The sequence below is a fragment of the Martes martes genome, assembly GCF_963455335.1.
Source record: "Martes martes genome assembly, chromosome: 4".
Taxonomy (NCBI): Eukaryota; Metazoa; Chordata; class Mammalia; order Carnivora; family Mustelidae; genus Martes; species Martes martes.
The window spans coordinates 154,245,109-154,269,238 of record NC_137891.1 but is presented as its reverse complement, the minus strand read 5'-3'; the positions used below and the strand labels follow the sequence as shown (position 1 = coordinate 154,269,238).

Genomic DNA, 24,130 nt, shown 5'->3' with positions numbered 1-24,130 from the left:
AACAGAGGGGCTGAGAGAGAAAAGAGACACTCCCAGGAGTATCTCTCGGGAGAGGGGGAGAGGGCCAGGACACAAGGAAACAGAGAGAAAACAGACAGTTGAGAGGGGGAGAGAGGGGCTGGGAGACAGGCTGTAAGAGACTTAGAGACAGTGGGAGGGAGAGAGAGAAAAGGAGAGACACTGAAATGGAAAGCAAGAGATAGAAAAAGACAAAAACAGGGCAGAGATATAAAGAGACAGAGATAGAGAGGAAAGGAGAGAAGAGAAAAAGAACCCAGAAATGAAAACACAGGGCACGGCAGTGGAGAGACTCATCTACTGAGGATATCACGGAAAGCTTCCTGGAGAAGGGACCCCTGTAGCCAGGAGGAGACATACATGGTTGTGGGGCAGAAGGATTATAGGTCTTACAAATGGTGGAGCTCATTTGGTGATTGTCTCCTGGACCCCACAAATCAGAGTACCACTTAGAGGACATTCATATAGAAACAGGGAAGGCGTCCTGCTCTCAGTGGGCACAGCCCCATCATGTTTTAGTGCAAAGAAAAGACTCCCCTTCTTCCAGGTATAAGCAGGCCTGTGCCAGGGCACCAGGCTCGGCAAATGGAGGGTAGGCTGGATCTAGCCTCTACCCCTCGGCTGGGTCCAGCCTGGTAGCCTCCCGACACGGGAAGGCAGGGTAGAGCAGAGCAAAGAACCCCGTTGTGGGGTTAGGACAGAAAACCTGGCTCTGCAACTAACGGGCTGTGTGACCTCAGGCAGTTTCCTTCCCCTCTCTGTGCCTCCGTTGCCCTCCATGGTCTCCTGGGTCTTCCCAGCTCTAGGAGTCCATCACTGGATAACCTAAGCACAAACTCATACTCGGTGAGTCTCCTGGGTTCTTCTCGAACATCGTTTCATTTCAGCCTTGTGGCAACCTTTTGAGGCACCCCACCGCTTACAGACGTGGAAACTAGAGCTCAGAGAGAGGAAAGGACTTGCCCTAGATCACACAACTGGTAAAAGGCCAAGCTCTGACTTCTATCCAGCCATGTCCTAGTTCGCTGCACGTTCTAGTACATTTGCTCTGAGGTCTTAGCGTCTGTGAGGGATTCTGAGTTCACATTTGGGGGGCCGGGAACTGTCAGCAATGTGTGTCCTTTCAGGGTTCACTAGATTGGAGAGAAAAGTGTGTGAGTGCTCAGCAAGAAGAACGGGCCAATTAACAGGGTAATTTCAAGATAGTGTTGGGGGGGCCGTGCAGTGGGGGAGAACCAGATGTTCCCACAATGGCTCCAAAGTAACACAGGCTCCCCTCGGCCAGCACACATGTTTTCTCTCCAGTGAGCACGCTGGGTTTCCAGTTTTCTCCTCCTGGAAGAGGGATCCCAAGCTCATATTTATGTTCTGTCTGAAATTAATGCAAGGGAAACTTTCAAATGCTAATCCAGCTGCCAGGATTAGCCAGCCAGATGCCAAGTGACGAAGGTGTTTGTTTTCCCGAGGAAGTGTGACAGAAGGGCTGGATGGAGGGACCTGGGGATGGACGGACAACTGGGGGTGTCATGGGGCTTCTGATCTTCCAAGGAAGGTCTGCCTGGGGAACTGGCAGAATTGGGTTTCCTTTCTCCTGCTGGGCCAGCCAGGGCAGGGTGGGGGCGTTTTTAGCTCAGGAAGGACTGAGATGATGTGTCCCCTGCACCCAGTCTTGTCCCGGAGCTGAGACACATGGTCCCCACCCCAGAGGAGATCGCAGTCCGGGGCGGGGCTCGGGGGACAGGCATGCACAGCCTTATGTGGCAGGGGGAGCCCTGCAGTGAGGGAGCCCCGCCAGGGGCTATGGGGCTGAAGGAAGGGCCTTCACGACGGGACTTAGCACTTCCATGGGCACAAAGGGAAGAAGAGTGTGGCCATGCAGCCCACCACCCAGGGTTCCAGGTTGTTGGAATGTGAAGTGAAAGAGGAGGTGGGACACAGTGAGGGTCAGGAAAGTGGGGCAAGCTATGGGATTCTGGATCATGGCAGCACAAGACTAAGGGGCCAGGTTTCAGTGGGACCCAAAAAACACTCTCTCAGACAACTGTCCAGCTCTGTGAGGGAGTGAGGGCCCCCTCCCTGAGGTATGTAAGTAAAGAGTCACTGAGTGCTTGTCAGGCCTGCTCAGAGGGGGTTCAGACACCCTCCGGGGAGCTGGGCATATCCAGGTGGAACCCGATTCTGCCCCCTTTATCATCTGCTCTTCTTTGGAAGCTGCCGGAACCCAGGACATCAGAAACAAAGAGCCCTGAGCCTTCAGCCGGTCAGCTTAGCTTTGCTGTTAAATAATGGGAGGATGGATACAAATACCAAGAAAAACAACCCCACCTCCCATCTCTCCAGAACTCAGGCAGAACTGGACACTTTGATTTATAGTGTCACTTGACCTCATTGCGATGTTTCTGAGGCCAGCAGAACTTGCCCAGCGTCACACAGAGAGAAGGCGGCAGAACTGGGGTTGGCCTGAGCCCGTTCATGGCTTGGAGTGCATCTGTTTAAAGGGCAATTCTGGGGGCAGCTGCTGAGGCAGGGGCTCCCTGGGCACAGCGTAGCCTCCCTCTAGGGCTGGAGCTGCTTCTGGGCCTCTGACACCTGTCTGACAATCGCCCGGTTTGGGGTCCCATTCACGACCTTCCCCAGTTGTGTCTGTCCTTGTAGAAGCATGCCCCCCATCCCCCACCAGGCCCATCCCTCCACACCAATCCTCTTGGTTCTTCTAAAATCCTCAGGGTTTGAGCTTTTTCATTCTCTTTGGAGCAGATTGTCTTTCAATTAACCCTGTTTAGACGTGAGGAAGTCTCCTCCATGCACCCCACCCTATCCATGAGGGCAAAAGTGCTGGAGGTTTTTACCCTGAGGGCCTGGAGCCACAAGCCCTTTCAGGGACCTCCTACATGTCAGGCACATGCCAGGCCCTGGGGGTCCTGAGATGGGTCAGACAAGGCGGCCTTTCCTCCTGGGCTCTGACACCACTCTAGACCCAAGCAAACACTGTGCACAGTGGTTTGAGGTCACGGTGAGGCCCTGGGGGAGAGCCCCAGAGACGGAGCCTGTGAGGGGTTCTGTGGCTGCAGGGGGTGGTGCCCAGTCTGGGACTCATTGTGACCAAGGTAGCAGCTGGGACCCAGGAGAGCTCCCTGCTGGCCAACCTGCTCCTGAGCCTCACCGTTGATTGGAGCTGAGCCGGCTCTGGGGGTCTCTGCACAGTGTTCATCTGAGTCCTTGGAGGATGGAGATGGCTGCCTCCTCTGCCCCTCTGCCTCCTCCTTCTCTCTGGATGGCCCTGCTCTCTCCTGGGTCAGGGGAGTCCTGTCCTTGGGGGACTACGGGCTCTGAGAGGCCAGGACTCAGAAGCATTAATAACACCGAGGGCTCCCATTTATCCAGAGACGGCACTGCCCCAGGCACTGAGCAGTCCAAGGACCAGCCCCCTGACTCTCAGGCTCATTTTCGGGAGGAGAAATCTGATGTCAGGAAGTGAAGCACCTGGTCTGCCCGGGCCACCTCCTCTAAGGAGAAGCGCTAGGTTTCTAGGTCAATCAGTCTGGCTCCAAAGCCCGTGCTCTTAAGGAGGCCACTTTCTTCTCCTGCCTTCCCTATGCGGCCCCGCAAGAGTGCCGAGCCTGTGGCCGATGTTCCATGAACCCTGGCTCCCTGACAGATCCAGCCTGGGGCATGCGTCCTCCATTCCTTCCTCTCCCCCATCACAGAGGGCAGGAGTGGCTCCCGTGAGGGACGAGCTAGCAGATGGATGTTCCTCTGGCTGGCTGGCTGCTCTGGGCTGAAACAGGAAGGGCGACTCTGGCCAAGGATCACAGCCCGGAGCAGGCGTGCCAGCTGCCAGATGTGAGCGTGGTGGGGAGCAGCGCCCTTTGAAGAGCCGTTGGAAATTCTGAAACACTTCCGGATGCTGTGGCCTCATGTTCCAGCGTGGGGAGTGTGGCAGGCCATGGGCGTGCCCCTGTGTGAGGAGAAAACGGCTGGGTGTGTGCTGCCTGTTTGCAGCGTCCCTCATTTCCAAGGTGAAGGAGGCCCTCCAGGGGACGTGGCTGTTCTTCTGTGCTCAGCCATGAGCTCTGTTCCCGAGGCTGCAGAGAGGAGAACCCCGGCGGGAGGGAGGCGGCTGTGGGTATTGTCCTGAGGACTGTGGGGATGATGCAGCTGGACCAGCATCAGGAAAATTTTACCTGGTTCTTACCTCCTCTGGGAAGCCTTCTCTGTCTTACCTTCCCTCCTAGACAGGGAGATGACAAAGGAGCTCGGCACAAGCCAGGCTGTGATAAGGAAATCCTACAGGGCTGTGGGAGCCTAGAGAGGAGTTGGTGGGAAGACCAGGCAGGAGAGGAGAGGGGCATAGCCTTCGGAACAGACAGCCAAGCAGCAGTTGGATCTTTTCTGGGCAGGGCGGGGACTGGCCATCAATAGGAATGGCCTATCAGCGTGACCATCAATTCATTCCAGGTCTGTGTCTCTCACTTCCCATCTGTACCTCGATTTACCTGTCTGCCCAATGGAATAATAAATACCATCCTGTCTCCCTCCAAAGGGAATGGAGGACATAAAGGTCCTATCAATGTCCTTCAAGCAGGATGGTGCCCCTTGTAGGGAGCTGCGGCTGCTGTTATTCACAAGAAAGATATTACTGGTGTTCCGGGACGCTGGGCTTCTAGCCCTGCTCTCGAGCTGGGGCCTGCTCCACCACTCCGCTTCTGTGTTCTGGCCTCGCAGCGTGCTGCTGAGTGTGGGCTTGTGGCGCTTGGGCTGGGGAGAGAGAGAGGCTGGCGGGGGGTCGGGAGGGCGGGCACTCAGGCAGCAGCCGCAGCACCAAAGTCTCTGCAGCTCACACCGCCTGCCTGAGCACGCTTTCTGCCGAAGGGACTTCCGCGGCTCGTGGGGACAGGTGGTCGCAGCCCTCAGGGAGGGCTCTCCATGGGCTGGAAGCTCTTAGCTCCAAAACCCTACCATGAATCCAGGAGAGACTGAGGCAAACTCTACTAGAACGTGAGAAGGCTGGAATGAGAGGATGTGGGGTGTCGAAGGGCTTTGGAAGGCCAGTAGGTAGAACCATATTCAGATTATAGCCCTTCAGGGTTCTGGAATGTACGGTAAGCACTGGCTCCAGAGTTTGAAATGAGCAGGCTCTAGTGGTTATCTGGTCCACCTTTGAGTCTGGTTTGTATCTCCAACCCAGCTCTGCCAGCTCCTATGTTACTCGATCCATTCCAGGTTCCGGGATTAGCTGATAAATTAACAGATCTCAAGAAGGCCCAGTTCCCTGGCGCTAGGGACAACATTGTAATCTTCTTTTATTGCTTAGGACTGAGACCTCCCTATCCCTCTGGGGCCCGGGGCCCAGGAGGTACCGTGTGACTAAAGGGAATGAACTTGATTCTGGGCGATTTCGTCTGTTTAACTTCCTGTCCATGCCACTCCTTATGGCCAGTCTCATTTGCATTTAGGCCCAATACTCTCTCTTTAAACCAAGAACTTTCCACTTGCTTCCTCTTTCTCTGCAGATGCCTTTACCCTCTCTAGAGAGGAGCTCTGATTAGAAAGCCATCAGGTGACTTTTCCACTAGCAAATCACCCATCTGCTGGCCTCCTCCCTCCTTTGATTACAGGTGAGGAAATGCCCTTCTCTACCCAGGGCCAGACCCTCTACTTGAGCTCTGATCCCAACCTTCTTGCCATCTCAGAAGCCTGGGTTAGTAATTTTCCTCACTGAGCAGCCTCAGCGCTCCTATGGCATTCTTTACATCATGTTTCAGACATGCTCCATTCTGTCCCACTGTAAGAAAAGCAGGGTGCGTAGGGGAACAATATAGTTACCAGTTTTTTCTTTTGCCAAGTAAAGGCTCTGAGAGCTCCCTTTGCCTTGTATCACCAACATTTTGTTTTGTTTTGTTTTTTAAAGCAAAAAATGTTCAACTTCCAACATGGTAGAAAGAAGATCATTTTAGTTTAGATAAGCCTGTAAATTGAATAAATATAGTTAATAAAAACTTACCACCTAAGCCTGTAAATTGAATAAATATAGTTAATAAAAACTTACCACCTAGTACTTATTTTTTCTAAGTTATTTACGGAGTAGAAGAAACCCAAGAAATCTAAGAACCTGCATGAGATCTGTGGGGGCCCAGCAAGTTCAGCTTGACCTTTAGCCTGATAGTCGAGAATCAGGCCTTCCCTCCCCCTGGGCTGGCATTCCTCCCCATGGCAGTGGCTTAGGTCATTCTAGAACATCTGGGTTTCCACACTGACCACAGACACCTCCTGGAGAGGCAGGGCTTCCATCTGGGCCCCTAGATGTCACCCAGGCCTGGTCAGAATTGTCACACATGTTCACACCCCAGTTGCCACAGAGTAACCTCTCCAAGAGGTCAGATGGTACCTTGCTACAGAAACATCACCAACACCAAGGAGACCGCTCTTCTGTGGGGTGGGTCAGATACAAGGATACCCTTCCCACAAAACCGTCCACATTTCTGAAATGGCTGGGACTGTGACCCTAGAAGCCAGGGTTCAAGTTGAAGGTCTGCATGCATGGCCTGGAGGGAGCCATTCTTCCTCTCTGGGATTTAGTTTTCATTTGCAAAATGAGTATGATAAGGCCTATCTCACGGTGTTACTGTGAAGATCATAAAGGGAATATAACGTCAGAGCCTGGAGGGGGGCTGGCACACAGTAGGAGTTTTATTATAAAGACCGCCCCCCAAATGCCATAGAGAATGTTAACCCTGTGATCTAAAGTGAACATATTTAGCACAGTCTGGCAAGGCAGGTGTATTATCCCCATTTTGCACTTGAGAGACTGAGGCCCTTAGAGAGGAAATGGCTTTCCTGGTGTCTACAATGGTAGAGCCCCCCTTTACCCCCAAGCCTCCCCACACCAAACCTCTTATTCTTTATACTGAATGTCTCTGGAGCAGAAGGGAGAGGGGGTGGCCAACTGCCATCAGCTCTGGAGACCCCAGTCTGCGCCTGGGGGCTTCCAGGAGGGGATTCTGGAGCAGAGGTGGGCTGAGGAAGGCCTGAGATGGGACCGCAGAGGTGCCCAGAAAGGAGCATGTAGAGCAGACGGACTGTGTCTGCCCGCCGTCTGCAGGTGGCACGCCGCCTGAGTGCTGGGGCCCGGCCTGCCCGGCAGTCAGCCTTGCCCTAGGGTGTGGGGCTCGGGAGTTATGGCCATAAGAAGGCAGCGAGGTGGGCGTGGATTTTCCTCGCTACGGATTATGTGTGGGCATGTTCCACACCAATACAGGTCTGTACAGCGGGCTCCCTGACTGCACAAGAGAACAGAGCTCCTGGCGCGTAGTTCCCGGGCCCGGGGTCCAGTCCTGGCTGTCTCCCTGACTTGCTGTGAGGTTCACCCAGATCTTGGTCTGTAGGGCCCTCCGTCAGTCTGGGGCTCTGACGAGGTGGGCAGGCTTGAGCTCGGACGTTACCTCCAGCCTTTAAATTCTCGGTCCATTGTCTCAGAAGAGGCTGAGCCTCCAGGGGGCAGCTGCCAGCAAGATCTGCACGTGGGCTTATCCTTGGACAGCAGGCCTCTGAGAGCCTGACTTTACGGCTCTCGTGTCCACCGGGCCCAGATGAGACCAGGAGGGAAGGATCTGGTCAACGTTCATTCATGTGCTCATTCCTTCCCTCATTCATTCTTTTACACGCTCATCAAGCTTGAAACCTGTTGCATGCTACTGAAACCCCAGAGTGATCACGTGGTGGGGGCCCTCCGGGAGCTCGAGGCGGGGTGGGAGCCAGAGCCAGCAGCAGCCGCTGGCTCTGCTATGGGGGGAGCAGCCTGGAGGCAGCGAAGGCGGAGCTGGAGCCAGGAGCCTGGAGCTGATGGAGGCTTGGCCTGGGACAGTGGTGATGGGGATGGACAGAGTGGATGGATATGAGTCTTTTTAGTGGCCTGTCCACAGGACCATCCAGGGGCCAGCTGGTTTGCAGAGATGGGGAAGAAACTAGAAATGGGCATGGTGGCTGCGTGCTGGCCGAGTGCTTGAGGGCACATTTGTGTCTCTGTGGACTTGGGTTTCAGAAGCAGACCAGTGCCCAAGACTGCCCGCATTGCTGTGATTTTCATCTCCAAGCCCTCTGTTCCTTCAATCACAGGAAAGGGCCAGGCTCAGACCCTGGGTGGCTCTGGTCTTGGGGCGTGGGATAGCTGGGGCAGGAGGTCCTAGCACTCAGGTGGGCCATGTGGAATGCTGGATCTCTAACTGGCCTCCCTCAGGGATCAGGCTCACCGGGGCCCCTCCTACACTTGGAGAGAAGCCAGAAGGCTGGCTGGGCTCAGAATGGCTTCCTTTTTTAGTCAGTGGGGGACCATTCCAGGCAGGAGCACAGCCCAGATGCCCACGGAGGGAGGACTAGAGGGCAGCTGGATGGTGACAGGGTGTGTTGGGGTGTACTTACTCCCCTCCCAATCCCCAAAGCTGTCCTGACTCATGCCAGGTTCCCAGTAGGTATCCTGCACCTGGAGGGTGGCCTTGCCCTCTCCACGTGGTCAGTCAAGGTCCTGCTCCTGCTGGCTTCTTCAGACACCCCTTACAGGAACCCCTCTATTCTCTGAAAACTGTTCAGATAGCTCTTGGAATCACCAATGGCCCCCGTGCTTTCTGAATCCTTCTGTTCAGATGAGTTCACTAAGGCTGTCAGAGGGGAAGAGACCGGCCACAGGCCACAACAGGTCATGGTCGTGCTCCACCGCGAGCCAGGACTGGTTCTGTCCAGTTGCAGGTGTGCCTCACAGGCGCTGTCCCACAAAACCCCCCCGTGCTAAGGACCACAGAGAGGGAGCACAGGCACAGTCAAAGGACCCTGGCTCTCCCCTTGACGTGTACTGAGTTGAATGGTGGGGCTGGGGAGGCAGACCTGCCACGGCAGAATCAGGACCGACCCGGGCTACAGGGATGCATGGCCGGAGCGGGCAGATGCAGCGCAGGCCAGGGGCCAGGGAAGAAGGGCGGAGAGGCAGCAGCCGTGAGGGCTCACCACCCCCCTCCCCCCAGACATGGTCCTGCCCCCTTCACTGTCACGCAGCAGGAGGCAGTTTACGCCCACGTAAGCAAGACAGACATTTCTATCCTGTGGCTCTGGAGCCAAAGCTGACTGATAAAGGAGGCAAATGCCATCCACTGGTCCCATCATAGACATTGCTGTCATCACAGGAGACAGTCACAAGCAAGGAAGGATTGAGGGAGAGGAGGAAAGGGGAGATGGGGTCGGGGGGAGCAGCAAGCCTTGTACCTGAACCTGACTTCCCTTTGCACAAAGGCTAGGGCCCCCAGGAGAAGTATCAAGCTCACGGCCCATGGTGGGATGATGAAGGGTCTATTACCTGTCCTGATGCTGGCGGTGACGGTGAAGCCAGCTGCGGTTCTGAGTTCTTGCTACTACGTTATTGAAACATTACCACTAATCTTTGTAAATCTTCCACAGGAAAGAGATTTTTAGTTCATCACGTAGTCATTGCTATCACTGTCCACTCATAGAAGAGGGGCTTGCGCCCTTGATGGTACTGTGCCAAGGTCACACAACCCAGAGGGGGCTGGACCAGGCCGTGGAGCCGGGCCATGGGGTGCTGGAGCCCACCTCTCCCCACTGGGCCCCGTGGCACTCCCAGGCTTGGCCCTGGCTCTGCAGGATGGGCTCTTAGCATGGCGTCTTGGGGCACGAAGGGGCCCCAAAAGCTGTCCTGGCCCTGGCAGGGTGACCCTTCTTGCCCACGGGGCCTATTATGGAAGAACCCTTGGCAAGACACAGGAGAAGTGGGCTGCGTGGCTTCTCCTGCTCCATTCTGGTCTTCCATACTTTCCCTCAGGAAGGAGAGGTCAGGAGACAGTCTACGACATCTCCCTGCCCTTACAGATTCTGCAAATCATTCCTCCCCCACTCGGGCCCACACCTGCTCCGAAGGCGAAGAAGCAGATCTTATCTTCATTCTCCTGCAGAAGCGCCATGACCCTCTTCCCCATCCGCTCGTTCCTCTTGTAGATGAGCTCGTGGCGGAAGTAGCTGTCGATCTCCTGGGCTGTCACCTGCTCGTGCGGCGGGAGGGTGGTGTTGATGAAGCTGGGCAGCTGCAAAGGCAAGACAGAGGTGCCCTCAGTGCTCCCGGGGCACGGCAGAGGCACACAGCCCGGCAGAGCGGGGCACTTACGTTTCTTAAATGGGCCCTGGAATGGACTATACAAATGAAGAAAGTGAGAGTGGAAAGATCCAGAGACGTGTGCAAAGTCCCCCAGCTGGTGAGGTGGCAGCACAAGGAGGTATGACTCCTGTGTCTCTGCCTTGGTGACCCTCCGCTTCCAGAATGCAGAAGGCCCAGGAGGCCAGACGACTCTTGGCTCCTTCACTGTCCTCCCTTTAGCACCCAGCCCGGTGTGCAAGGAATTCGGGCCAGCAGGTAGATGGGGAGGTCAGCTGAGCTGCCCAGTGTAGAAGAAAGGCCACAGGGTACAGGATTGGGCTGACCTGGATTCAGGCCTGGTTCTGACGCTGTGTGACTTTGGCCAAGTTACTTAACTCTTCCGAGCTCTAGTTTCCTCGTGTGTAAAATGCGGATTAGGTGAGACGATGGGTGCTATCATGGGCTAGGTTTAGCCCTGCCCACCCTACAGAGATGATAGGAGAGGTCGCAGTCTCCGTTTTCCCCAATGTCTGAGCCCTGGCTGGCCACCACCATCTCTCCATCCCCAGCTCCACGAATTCCCAGGGCAGAACCAAGTCCCTCTATCCCTTCTTAAAAACGTCAAACCCAGGACCACCGCTGCCTCCCATAATGACTATTTATTCCACAACCAGGCTTGGAACTTTCCACATTTATCAGCTCTGCACCCACTGTCCACACCCAGTTCTGTGGCCGGGGGCAAGTGTCACCGACTTGTTACTGAACTAGGCAGAGAGCTCTTTGAGTCTAGGGACAGAGCCCTTGTCACCCCCGGGCCCCCAGCGCCTGACACACAGTAGGTGCCCAGAAACATTTCTGGAACCTTGAACATAAAGTCATGCTCTCCCTCCTCACTGTGTTGCCTCCTCCTGGATTCCTCCATTCCCAGCGTTTTGTCTTCCTGTCTTGGAGGTCAGGTCCAGGTGTCCCAGCACTGTGGCCTCCAGTGGTGGGTGGGGTCTGAGAAGAAGCCACAGGCCATGGAGGAGATGAGGCATGAGTCAGAACATCTTCTCTATTTCCCCATAACCCTTCACTGTCATTCCACCTTCCAAGCTCTTGTGCACAGGATGTCTTCCATCTGGAGTCTCCTCTTCCATTTCTCTCTTCATCAACTCAGGCTAATGCACAGAACACAAGGCCTCGCTGCCTGATGGGCTAGCTAGGTGGATAGTCTGGCATGACGAGACTAAAGTCCTGTAGGGATTAGCCCCCAAGGGTCATGAGGCCCGGCCACATGGCTTTTAGAGCCACTGACAAGTTGTCAACACTCCTTCTGAGGAAAATGGAGATGTCAGCAGAGGCTGAAGCTTCAAGGATTTGGACAGGGCCTGGACATCTGTCTCTGATATCTGCTGGGACATCTGTCTCTGATATCTACTGGCCAAGCACCAGGATGCTCCCCAGAGTGGGAGGGGAGGGACTTCTCTGCCATAAGGGCCTGATTCACTGTTCTGGGAAGACAAGGCCATGATACAACTGATGAAACCTAAACTTACTCAGTGCACAACCTGCACAGCTGTATGCAGCAGCCCTGCCAGTATTCAATCAGAGATTGGTACCCCATCAGAGTCGGCGCTGGGCAAATGGATAAATGAAGGAATGGCACTCTTCTTACCCCTTCCGCCAATAATGGAAGGGATGATTGGCAGCCTTGACAAAGCAGGCCACATTTGGACATGATGCAGCTCCAGGAAAGACTCCTGAATGGGGGAAGAGTTGTGGCTCAGAAGGGTTATTTCCGGAAGCACGGCCCTCTCTGTTCCTCAGGTATGGGAGAGAATGTGGGATGATGTTGTACCAGGAAATAAACATTTGTTCCATCAGTGAATGAATGCATGAAGGAACGAGCCAAGAGGCAGTAGGTGGTGATGAAGGCAGGTCCTGGCATCAGACAGCCAGGGTAACTTGGGATGGGATCCTTCTTTTGCCACTTACCAGTTGGGTTGCCTCTCTAGAACTAGCAAGTTACTTGTGCCATCTGAGACTCCATGTCCAAATTGGTACCATGGGAGTAATCTATGTTGTTGTAGGAATTAAATAAGCTCAGTTTTGGAAAGTGCTTATTAGCACAGTGCAGAGCACAAAGAAAGTCTTGACTGAATGTCAGCTTTGTACAACGAGCCTGGGGGATGGAGCTGGCTTCATCATTTTTTCCCCCTATGATGGCAGAGGCTACAGTGAAGGGTGGCCTTGGGCAGGGGGTAGAGACAGAGATGACAAATAGAAGCCTTCAGAATCATCAGAGAGCCATGAAGGAAGCATCCTGCTTTCCTTCCCTTCTGCCAAGGGTCCCGGCAGAGGCTCTTCCTCCTCTGCTTCCTGACCATGAATGTGCATTTGTGAAAAGATGAATCTCCATTCATTCCTTAGGGAGCTAAAAAAATTGCACAAGGACAAGAACCAGAAAGTTCAATGTCAAAGCCACGAAGGAGTTAGGCTAGCCACTGGGGTTTCTGGGACTGCCCGGCAGCTGGCTGACATTCTCTGCATGTTTCATGCTGATGGGCCCTGGCTCCATGCCAAGGATGGGACTTGGGTTTGTGCCCGGGCTGGGAGGGAAACAAATTAATGATGTCATTAGACTTGTCAGGAGCCTTAAATCTCCCGTGACACGTTTAAGTGCAGGATACACCATAGAATTTTGAAGAGGACATGTCAGGTCCCTGGGGTCTCCTAGAGTCATGAGTCCGAGGTGGGAGGATGAGATAGACAGGCCAGGCAGGGCTGGGGTGGGGCCGTGGGGAGTGACTCCATTGTAGGCTCCCCTGGCCCACAACCAGGACAGGGTCAGGTGTGGTGGTCAAGTGCTCAGGTCTACTGACGTCACTGACCTCAAGGGCCTCATCCTTTCTCTTCAGTCCATCCATCCAACAAACACCTTCCACGAACTTCCACAGGTCTAGCCGTGTGTCAGGCTAGGGGTCCCAGAGCACCCTCAGATGGGATCTGTTTCCCTGGAAGAGGCTCACAACCCAGTGAGGGAGTCACTGTGGGATCTATGCTTTGAAAGGGGTGTGGGCATGGGGAAGAGGCACCTCCCGGATAACTGTGTGTCTGGCTTGGTCCCGGATGATCTGGTTTCGTGGCTAAGGTAGACTCCCCATGCCTGGTAATTATTCTGACCCTTAATTGTATTTGACCTTTCACTCTCCAAAGTGATGAGTGTATGGCTGCTTGCCACCTAACATAGGCTGGTGGCTCAGACAGGCTTCCTTTGCGTCACTCTGTGGTTGTGGGGCATCGATGGTGCAAATGACCTGGGAGCTGTGGGTGGTTGGGGCATGAGCTGTTTCTGAAGGTGAGATGGTGGGGTGGGAAGGCAAGGGAGATCAAGATTGAGATGCAGCCAGTGCCTGTCCCCCACCCCGGGCCTTGCCCCCGTCCTGCCCCAGCCTCTAGAGACCATTGGACCATCCTCTGCATGGTGGCCAGCGGCATCTTTCCGACCACATCCCTCTCCCACTTGAACTCCAGGGCTTCTGCCCCTCAGCAGGCATTTTCACCCCCTGTCCCCTATGATCTGCCCCCTGTTCTGCAGATGGTTCCTCAGGACCCTCCACTTTCCACCCCCACCACCTGATCAGGCAGCCAGCCCCTCCCTTCGGCCCCGCCTGGTAGACTCCATTCTCGAGCCTTGCTCCAACACCACTTCCTCCCTACCTACAGGCGGTGACTGCCCCCTTACAGACTGTGTGTCCTCAGCTCCCCACAGCTTTTGGGGCCTCCCGCAACAGAGGCAGCCCCATGTCACCCGGACCCCTTTTCCATCAGCCCATGGCCCTGGATTTAGCCTGGCTACCCCAACTCTAGGCTTTTCTGTGTCTGGGGGCAGGGCTGCCTAGCCCCTCCCTTGGGGGCTAGACTCTGCCTGTGTACCCAGGGGTCCAGGGGAGTGCCGCCCAGTTTGCTATGCTAACCTGAGTGACCAGTCCAACGGCACCCCCTGTCCTGCTTCAAGGACAGGCACTGCCAGGGGACCCCCAACGCAGTTCACCTGCCAGAGACAAATCAGTGGTTCTGGACACAGGCTCAAAGTAAATCTGAACTTGCTATCTCCTGAGGTCATCCCATTCTTCCCTCTCTCAGCTCCGTGTCAGCCACGGCTGCAGCGGGGCCCTGTCCTGCCCACCCCTGCTCCCAGCCCAGCTACTTCGTGCTCAGACCCCCCTGAGTGCTGACCAGGTCCCCGCAGCCACGGAACTCGCCAGCCTCCATCCCGGCAAATGACACAGGGCGGGGCTCCGGCACAGGGCTCTTGGACACGCAGATGGGAATCAGAGCTCTCAGAGTCCTGAGCCTCCTCTGCAGGCTCTCTGGAACCTTCCTTTCACTGTCTCCACTGCACGGAGCATGACACACACCCACCTTTGCTCCCCCGGACAGCCGTTCACTGACACTCACTCTGCGCCAACCCCTGCACTGGGCCTTGGGACCAAGGGAAGCATGGTACACCCTTGCTTCAGGGAGCTCTGGCTCTAGAGGGTGGCATGTGCACATAGAACCTCTCGGCCGGTCCCCGCTACACCTCCAGCCCAAACTCACACCCCTGCTCCTGCTCTGTCTCGCCTCTGCTGGAACATTCCTCTACCTCCTCCCCATGGCCAAGTTAGGTTCTTCCCTGAGCTCTCACCTTGCAGGCATCCTTCCTTCTTACCCTGAGTCCATCTAAACTCTCGCTCCTGCCACAGGCTCCAGTGGCACCCTCTTCCCTCCCTTGGAGCAAGGATCACGCTTGGGTGCCATATGGAATGTCCCCTTCTCTCTTGCCCGTCCCATGAGGGCAGCTCTCTCTGGCTGCCCTGCCCCCCACCGCCCAATATCCCTTTTCATAGCACTGGGCCTGCTATTTACAAACAATTTCATTCATTCATTCAGCAGCTGTTTGCTGAGTCCTGCCCTGTGCCAGGCACTGGCCTAGTGAAGGAGAATATACTGGTGGCCCAAACAGATGCAAATTCCTGGCCTCAGGGAGCTGACGCTGGAGTGGGGAGACAAACAATAAATAATCACTTATCAGTGAATCAAAATATGTAAGTTGGTGAGAAGACAACAAAGACCTTCGGAGGGGGGGCAGTGGAGCATAGTAAAGAGGGTGAGAGTGTGGGAGCGGGGGCCAGGCAGCAATTCTAGATCAGGGAGTTGGGGCCCACCTTGCTGAGATGATGATGTCTGAGTTAAGATGGGGGGATGAGCCAGGATGATACTTGGGGAAAGGGAAAGGCGAAGCATGCCAAGGGGGCCCATGGAACAGCCCGGAGGCCCACAGAGCTTGAGCGGTGTGTAAGGGGAGAGCTGAGGGCATGGGGTGGGGGTGGGGGGGAAGCCCCAGGGCCCACACAGGTCATTACAGAGACTCTGGCTTTTACATGGAGAAAAATGGGGAGCCACTGCACTGTCTCTAGCAAGGAACTGCTCTTGAAAGAGTGGTTAAGCAAGCACCACAGAAGGCACAGGGGGCCTCGAGGGGCCTGGGAGAATAGCTAACCCCATCCAGGGGTCAGGGAGGGCTTCTTGGAGGAAGTAACAATGGACCATGGCCCAGCAGGAGGAAAGGAGGAAGGAGGAGCCTGAACAGAGGCTCAGGGGCCTCAGCGGGCAGATGGCACGGGGCACTGGTTCGTGGAACAAGGTCTACGGGCTGGGGCGCCTGGGCTGGGACAAGGCCAGCAGAGGGCAGGACACAGAAGGCCTTGAGTGCTGAGGGCCGTGTGGATGCCTGGTGAAGTCACGTTCAGCCTTGTGGGGTGCTTCTCACACTCTGTACCCCCTTATAGGTAAATCTCTCCTCTAGGGCTTGACTCAAGGCAGAACGCCCCCAGCTGGACTCAAGCCCAATCGCTCACAGTGAACTTGCTTCCCCTGGCCTCTAATCTCCCCGGATGCTGAACTGAACTTCTCAAAGGCCTCCCTGCTCTTACAAGGCTAAGCTTCTACTGCACATGCCAGACTTGAGCGCTGCTCTTGGTAACTTGCAAACTCGACAGTTAAGGGCCGTGTGGGCTTGGGCAAGTCTCTTTGCTTCTTTGAGCCTCAGTGTCCCCATCTGTAAAATGGAATACTTATCAGTCCTGCTTATCACGGCAGAGAGACGCTGCCTGCACCCGGCACACAGTAGGTGTCTAATACATGCTAAGTGAGTTCATATGGGCCAGGCCTTCAGAACTGGGGACCTAACGGCTATCTGGGTGGGAGGAGGGGAGCGTCACCTGGGATGTGTCGTGGTTGAAGATGACAGCATTGAGATCCCCACAGTTGTAGTGTTTGATGAGGTCCTCTGTGGTGTAGGGCGCCTGTAGGCTCCCCGCCCGCACGCTCTCATGCTGCAGCAGAGTCTGGTTCAGGGCAAACAGCACCTACACAGAAGAAAGACAGAAGAATAAGGGCTTTCATTCTAGATCAGGTCAGGGGCCCCAACACCTCCAGGCCCAGCCCTCCTCGCTCTGGACTTTGGGGCAACAGGCCCTGAAACAGGGAAGGTGTGTGGGGCCCGGCACTGGCAGGTGCAGCCTAAACTCTTCCCCGGGCCTCTGGACATGTTCAGCATGTTCTCATCCCCAGCCCTTTGCCCACACTGGTCCCAGCTTCTGCTCTGGCTGTCAACATCTTATCTATTGATGGGGCAAAATGAGAACCTAGCTGTGTCTGGGGTTTGGAATGATGGGTGTGTTTGTCTTTCAACTAGATTTTTCTTATTCTTGTGCTTAGGAAAGTTCTAGAATGAGAACAGAGTAATGTGGTAATCAAGGGCGGGCAAACAACGCAAGACAAACACATGAACAAAACAAACAGGAAACCGACTTAGATGTCAGGGACCCACCCAAAGGCCACTTCTTCCAGAAGTCATCCCCACTCCAGGCAAAGGCCCAAGGAGCCAGGCTTCTCTGAATCTGACCCATGCTGGCATTGAAGCTCCTTGAGCTCTGGCCTGCTATACGGAGCTCTGGGGACACAGCTGCAGCCTAGCTAGACTGGCCTGGCGTCAGGAACACAAGGAGCACCAGACAAAGATATCAGTTGCCCAGTCCCCATGCCTGGAACTGGCATCTCCGAGGGGGAGCCCAGGATGCGTAGTTTTCACAGGCTTCCTAGGAACGACATTAGGGGTCTGACTGCTTCTGCCATGAGGACCACGCTCTGATGGAACATGGCCTGCCCAAGGCTCCAAGAGACGATCTCAAATGTCCCATTTTTAGATGGAGAATCTGAGGAAGGGACTGGAACTAGCTTCATGTGACAGTGTATCCCCGACCCCTCTGGCCAAAAAAGGGAGGAGTGTGACCATGATCTGGGTTCTTTAGCACAGGTGTAGGGAAAAGCTGCTGCAGTTCCTGGACAGAAGGTCCAGAGGTGGTCTCAAGCTGCCTGTCCTTGCTGTCGCCCAGCCCCAACCGGTCCTCCAGTCCTCAGGCCTCGAGCATGCTGTTTACCCATTATCTGTCACCTCGGACCACGGTCCCGGGCCTGTCACCTCACCAGTTCAGACCCCAGCATCCCCCACTGGGCCCAGTGCAATCCATCCTCCTCCCTGCAGACCCCTCCCCCTCCCCTCCATCCCACAGTCGTCTGCCACAGTCACCTTTTGAAAGCACAAATCTGATTGTCTCTCCCCCACCCTCTTTTTTTTTTTTTCCTTCAAAACTTTCACAGGGGCCTCCTGCCCTCAGCAGGAGTTTCTAGTTTCTCAGCAGAGCCTGCCAGGCAGTGACCCGGACCCTGCTGTGGTCGAGGACCTTGCTTCCTACTCAGCCCATGCGTTTCCAAACACCCAGCTACTCAGCACTCTCGTGTCTCATGGCACCTTATATGCTGTTCTCTGTGCACGACAGCCTCCTGCCTCTGCTCTCCACTTGCAAATCCAGACTTGGCCTTCCAGGCTCTGCTCAAATGTCTTCTCAGGAAAGCTTCTCTGACAGCCTGGGGGCCGAGTCAGTCCCCTCCTGGAGGCCCCCACAGTCTCCACTGACACAACAGTGGCTCCTGTCTGTGTATTCATGCCCTTGGCCACGGAGCTCTTTGGCTCCCTCCCATCCTGACACTGTGACATGGGACTCTGGATATAAGCAACCAGGACATACAGAGGACTGGAAAGCACCAGTGGCTGCCGCCGTCTCTTGCAGCTCCACGGCTCTGACAGCAACCCATGCCAACCCACTAGGGGATAGGCAGAGCCCAACTGCCTCAGTTGTCCCACCGAGGCCATCCCAGTCCAGCCGACAGATAGCCGGCTCCCGGACAACGCGAGTAGGGCCCGCACACCTGAGCCGACGCCCAGTGCCGGAGCCGCCCAGCCCGCTGCGGCGATGGACAAGCGATCTGCCACGCTTCTGTCCCCCAACCCAGCGCGAACATGAGGTGGTGCCTGCGGTTCAGCTCCCTGGCTCTCCCACTAGGCTCTGAGCTTCTGGAAGACAGGACTTGCATCCTACTCGTTTTGTGTCTGCAGCTCTCAGCACTGGGCCTGTTAAGGAGAGGATGTCGCTCCGTCCTTTCCCTAGCACCTTAGTGCCACCTAGTGCCCCCTGCTGTGGTCCATAGCTTCCTATTTCAAGGCTACTCAGTAAGTCCCTCGATGAGACCCTGGAACTTTGGCACTCTAACTGCAACTGGGGGCTGCTGCTACCACGGGGCAGAAGCTCCCACCAGGGACGTCAGCCACCTCGTTCCAGAACACGCGATCTGACCAGAAAAGCTCATGTAATAAGGTACACAACGTACTGAAGTGGGCAACGGGGCCAAGCGTGCTGGAGAGATCCCCTCCGTCTGCCCCCTCCCACTTCCGATTCTGGCAGGTGGAGAGCCGGATAGCGCTGGCATGCAGCCGCCCAGGTTGCTCCCCGTCATGAGCTGGCTGGGGATGAGATCAGTCCCCACCTCCGGGCCTTTCCCGGGCTCTGGCGAGCGCCCTGACATTCAATCTGCGGCCACCTGGTGCAGGGTGTCAATGGCAGCCTGGTGGCTGGGACCCATTGCAGGAGGCAGTGGCCCTGTTGCTGTGCACTTCACTAAGGCAACAGGCACTTCCTTTCACATCGGACAGGCCTCGCATGAAAGCGTCCGCGTCAGGCTAGAAGGCGCCACTTGCTTGCGGGGCTGGGATCCACGGGCTCCCGCAACCACGCCCCACCCCGGCACACACCTGCCTGGGGTGAGGTCATCCATTCAGGTGCCCAGAAGCCCTGGCTGGAGGGAAAATGGCTCCCCTGGACCCCCCTACACCCATGGAGTCACTTCCACAGTCCTGTGGCTTTCGTGGAGCGTGGATGTGTTCCAATGAGTTAAGCACATTACCACCGTCTATAGGGTGCTAAGAACAGTCCTGGCGTGGAGTGAGAGCTGGAGGAATGCTTGGTAAATAAAACTTGGAAGAAAATAGATTTGAACCTTCCCAGATTGGAACTGGAAGGGCCCCTGTAGGTCATCTGCTCCAGCGGTTTTTTAAATCTTTTTTTTGGCCATAGAATCCTTTTTTATTGTTACTGTTTTCCAAAGGAAACTTACTTGGAACTCACTATGTGGAGTAGATAAAAGTGGAACTTTTCCCAATTGATGTGAGGAGACAACTAGAGCCTGAAGTCCTAGAGGCTCAACGTCCTCCTGCAACAGAGGCTCCCCTGGTTTTTTTGTGGAACCCATGGGTCTCCCGGAGCCCAGTTTGAGAACCACGATCTCATCCTGTGCCATCATAGAGAAGAAGAAAGGAGAGAGGGGCCCAAAGTTGTCAAAAGAGAGTTCACCCAAGCCCACACAGGGAAGCTGGGGGCAGAGCAGACTCAAAGCCAAGCGTGATGCTCAGGCCAGGACCCTTTGTGGTGCCACAGATTGGGGCTGGATTTTGGGATGTTCACTGGCATGGCCCAAGTTCATCCCACACACGTTACCACACCTGTCTTCCTTTTGCAGCCTTGTGAAACAGCCCACAATAGCAACAGAGTATTTATTATTAGCATATTACAGAAAACTGAGAGCAGATCATTTAAGAGACATTCCCAGTGTGGTGGGGCTTGGACAGAAACTCACACCGATCATTCTGGACTCCCACGACCCCCAGGCAAGGTTTGGTGCCTTCCACAGACCCTCCCCACTTCCTGCCCCAGTCTTGGCCCTTATCCCATAAAGTGTCTGTCTCAGGTGAGTCTCCATTCCCTGCCTGTGTAGACTGAGAGCTTGGTAAGGGCAGGGAGCTTGCCTCTTTGTTCAGTGGTCACGGCTGGAGAGCAGAGTTTTGGGAACTATTTTGGGAGGCGAACTGTTGACTGCCTGTGACCTGACTGTGACCAAATTATATGCTCTTTCCCCGCCCCCTCCCACCTCCTAGCCATCCTTTGCAACTCATGAGGAGGTCCTCATGGGTTCATTACTAGGGTCCCCATGTTTATGGAGCACTTACTCTGGGTCAGACATCTTCTAAGCTCATATTAATTTATTTAATCTTTACAGCAACTTTGAGGTAAGTCTAGTATTAGCTCCAATTAATAGATTAAAAAACCCCAACCCTAGAGCAAAGATAGTACTCACCAAGGTGACAGAACTGGAGAGAAATAGGACATGCACTTGGGCTTGGGCAGGCCAGCCCTTGAAGCCATCCTCCTATCAGCCCACTGCCCACTGGGGCCTCTCTCTGCTCTCCCTAGGGGACAGCTAGCAAAGAGCATGTCCTGATTCGTAGACGGGAAACCAAAGAAGCAGAGGGGTCCAAGGCCGCATAGCTTGTATGGGGCAGAGCTGGGCTTTGAAATGATATCTGTCTAGCTCCAGAACAGGTTCCCATGACTGGAACTTCAAGAGAATATGTGCTTCTTCATGAGCATTCTTGGTGCTTCTGGCAGATATAGGGAAGCTACACTTCTTTATTCATTCAACAAACAGTTACTTTTTGTGCATTCTCTGCAGGGATCTGGGGCTGGTGGATGAATTGGGCGTGGTCTCCACCTCTATGGACCTCATTTCTGAGGCAGATATCCCAACTGACCGTGACAGTAGGGGGTGGTAAGTGGGGCCCCTGAGGCCCCGTGCACAGGCACGGAAGACCCTCGCCCTGATATCTGCCTCCCTCCCACGCACCCTGAATTCCCAAGCCTGGCGCAGCTCACAGCCTCCTGGGCCTCCATGCTTTGTGCCCTCGGCCACTTTAGAATAACAAACCCTCCTTGCCAAAGCTGCTGTGGCCCACTCTAGGATAATGTTTATGATAAAGCTTTGACATGGAATAACAAACACTGGGTAGAGGCTAGAGCCACTTTGCTCCCCCTGGATGACCGCGTGTAGACGCCCAGCCACCAGGAGGACCCGAGCATCGCAGGGCTGCCCCCCTTACCGGGGCTGGCCCGCGCCATCTGCTGAGTACTGTAGGCCCTGAATTTAAACACGTTTTCAAACACAGGCCTAGGATGGAGTGAGGCAGGCGCCAGGAGGGTGGGGACAGGTTTATTGTTCCAGATTAGTCTAGTAAACAGTCCTGAATGGGTTGAGATGGTGAACACCTAAGCCTTGTGTTCACTTGCTGGCCCAGCACCATCAGTGTGAGGACAGACAGCAAGACGCCCTCTGCCAGAGGACGTGCTGCAACCCAGGGCTCCTTGGGACAGGCCTGGCTCTCAGGCTGGGGTTCTGAGGTGGATGATGAGTACTTCTCACCCCAAAGCACAGGGAAATCACAGCACAGGCCCCAAACCCCTCAGCAATGCTTACTGAGCACTTGCCATGTGCCAGACACTGTTCTAGATGCTGGGGATTTAGTTAGCGACAGAACAGACCCAAATCCTGCTCTCATTAAGCTTACCTGTTGGGGCAAACAGAGAATAAACAAAGTGATCAGTGAAGTATTAGTTTCTGGCCCGTCAGATGCACACAACAATGACTCCATTGAACTGCGGCCTGAGACCGCCTCCGGCCACTTTGAGCTCATCAAGCCTCCGAATCAACAGGTAATCTGGGCGTCACTGTGCTAGCCAGCGTGACTGATCCTGACCAGCAGGGAAAATGGACGGCTGCCCCACAGGGAGGGAGAGAAGAGCCTGTCTGGAACACACGAGATCCCTCAGGGTGCCTCCTAGTATCACCACACCCTGCGATTAACCGACGTCATGCAAAACCGCAACAACGCAATCCAGGCAGGACTCCTAATGGTCCGGATCCTTCGGTAATGAAGGTCTGGGTCACCCCACCCGCAGTTGTGGTTGTGAACCACAACCAGCTGAGGTGCCTGCAAAAGGTAAAGGGATGAAAGGAGTGTGGTGGGAGTAGAAGGAAGTTATAAATAGCAGCTACGAGCACAGGACCAGCGACAGAAGCAAAAGACAGAATCAAAAGCAGAACTTCAAGAGTGTTTCTTCTTTATTTTAAGAATCTTTGTATATGTATAAAATATTTTCTTCTCTCTCCTTTTTCTTTTTTTCTGCTGCAGGCATGTAGCATAAGACATATTGACTTTATATCATAGTATTTAAGTATTCTTAACTTTACACCATCATACTTAAGCTACGATATTTCAAGGAGAAGAATAAGCATTACCCAAAGGCTTTGACTCCTCATCCTGGGAAGCACATTCTGGTTGCACGCAGGATCGCTGTATCATGTTAGGTAGAATTTTTGCTTTAAGATTTTATTTATTTATTTGATAGAGAGATCACAAGTAGGCAGAGAGGCAGGCAGAGAGAGAGGGGGAAGCAGGCTCCCCATCGAGCAGAGAGCCCGATGCAGGGCTCGAACCCAGGACCCTGAGATCACGACCCAAGCCAAAGGCAAAGGCCCAACCCACTGAGCCACCCAGGTGCCCCATGCTATTGTCTTTATTTGGAGATGAAGTATGGTTTAAAGGGATGCTTGTGGGTGCCAAGTTAACAAAGGATGCATTTATGATGGTTAATTTTATTTGTCAACTTGACTAGGCCGTGGTACCCAGATAATTGGTCAAACATTATTCTAGATGTTTCTGTGAGGAGACTTTTTAGAGGTGACTTGACATTTAAATCAGTAGATTTTGAGAAAAGCAGATTATGTTCCAGAATAATTAGATGAGGGTGGGTCTCATCCAATAAGTGGAAGACCTTCATAGAAAGAGGCCAACCTCTTTTGTTGAAGAGAATTCTGCCCACACACTGTCTTTGGACTAAAACTGCAGCATCTGTTTTCCCCTGGGCCTCCAGCCTGCCAGTCTACCCTGTAGACTTTGGACTTGCCAGCCTCCACAATGTGTAAGCCAATTCCTTAAAAGAAATCTATCTACCCAATCCATCCATCCAACCACCCATCCATCTACCCACCCATCCATCCTTCCATCCAACTGGTACTGTTGCCCTGGAAAACCCTGACAAATACAGTATGTGTTACAGGGAGAAACTAAAGCAGGAAAGGGGGCAGGGGGTGATAAGGTAAGGGGGCATAGCGAGTGCAAAGGCCCTGTGCAACTGTGAGAAGCAGCAGGGGCCAGGGTGGCAGGAGCTGAGTAAACAAGGAGGACAGTGATGGGAGATGATGTCAGAACTGGTTAGGAGGCCATGTTCCATGGGCCATTGTAAGGATGCTAGGAAACCATCCCCTACCACAATCTTTTCAGGGAATGGATTGTTATTTCCATGCGACATTTGAGGAAACAGGCCTTGAGGATGGTGAGGTCACCTGCACAGGGTCTCAAGTTGATGGACTGGAACTGGGATTCCAATCCAGGTCCAGCTGACAGGTACTGGGTTCTTTTGGCTACCCCTGGGCCTGACCTGCCGAGCTACCTCCACTTGGTTGTTGGTAGGAAGAACACATGAAGAGACAGAGACCAGTGTGGGAGGCCCAGTGTCTGAGTGGAGTCAGCTGAGAAGAAGGAGGGGTGCTAGAACCTTAGCCACGGGGCCTGGTCAGAGCTGACACGAGGGGAGGAGAGAGGTCATGATTGCTAAGGTAGTCCGCCTCCTCGAGGGCTTTCATGTGCTATGGCTCTCCGCC

The 24,130-nt window shown here is 54.5% G+C and overlaps 1 protein-coding gene across 1 annotated transcript in view; it reads right to left on the bottom strand.

The window, feature by feature from the left end:
- The window catches only part of TRABD2B (TraB domain containing 2B), a gene marked incomplete at its 5' end in the record, with an annotated part of 201,161 nt that overhangs the window by 16,424 nt on the left and 160,607 nt on the right, over positions 1 to 24,130 (bottom strand). Inside the window, 2 exons of the mRNA XM_080801705.1 lie at positions 9,929 to 10,103; positions 16,402 to 16,548. Coding sequence (XP_080657831.1) covers positions 9,929 to 10,103; positions 16,402 to 16,548 — 322 coding nt within the window. The remainder of the gene's footprint in view (positions 1 to 9,928; positions 10,104 to 16,401; positions 16,549 to 24,130) is intronic.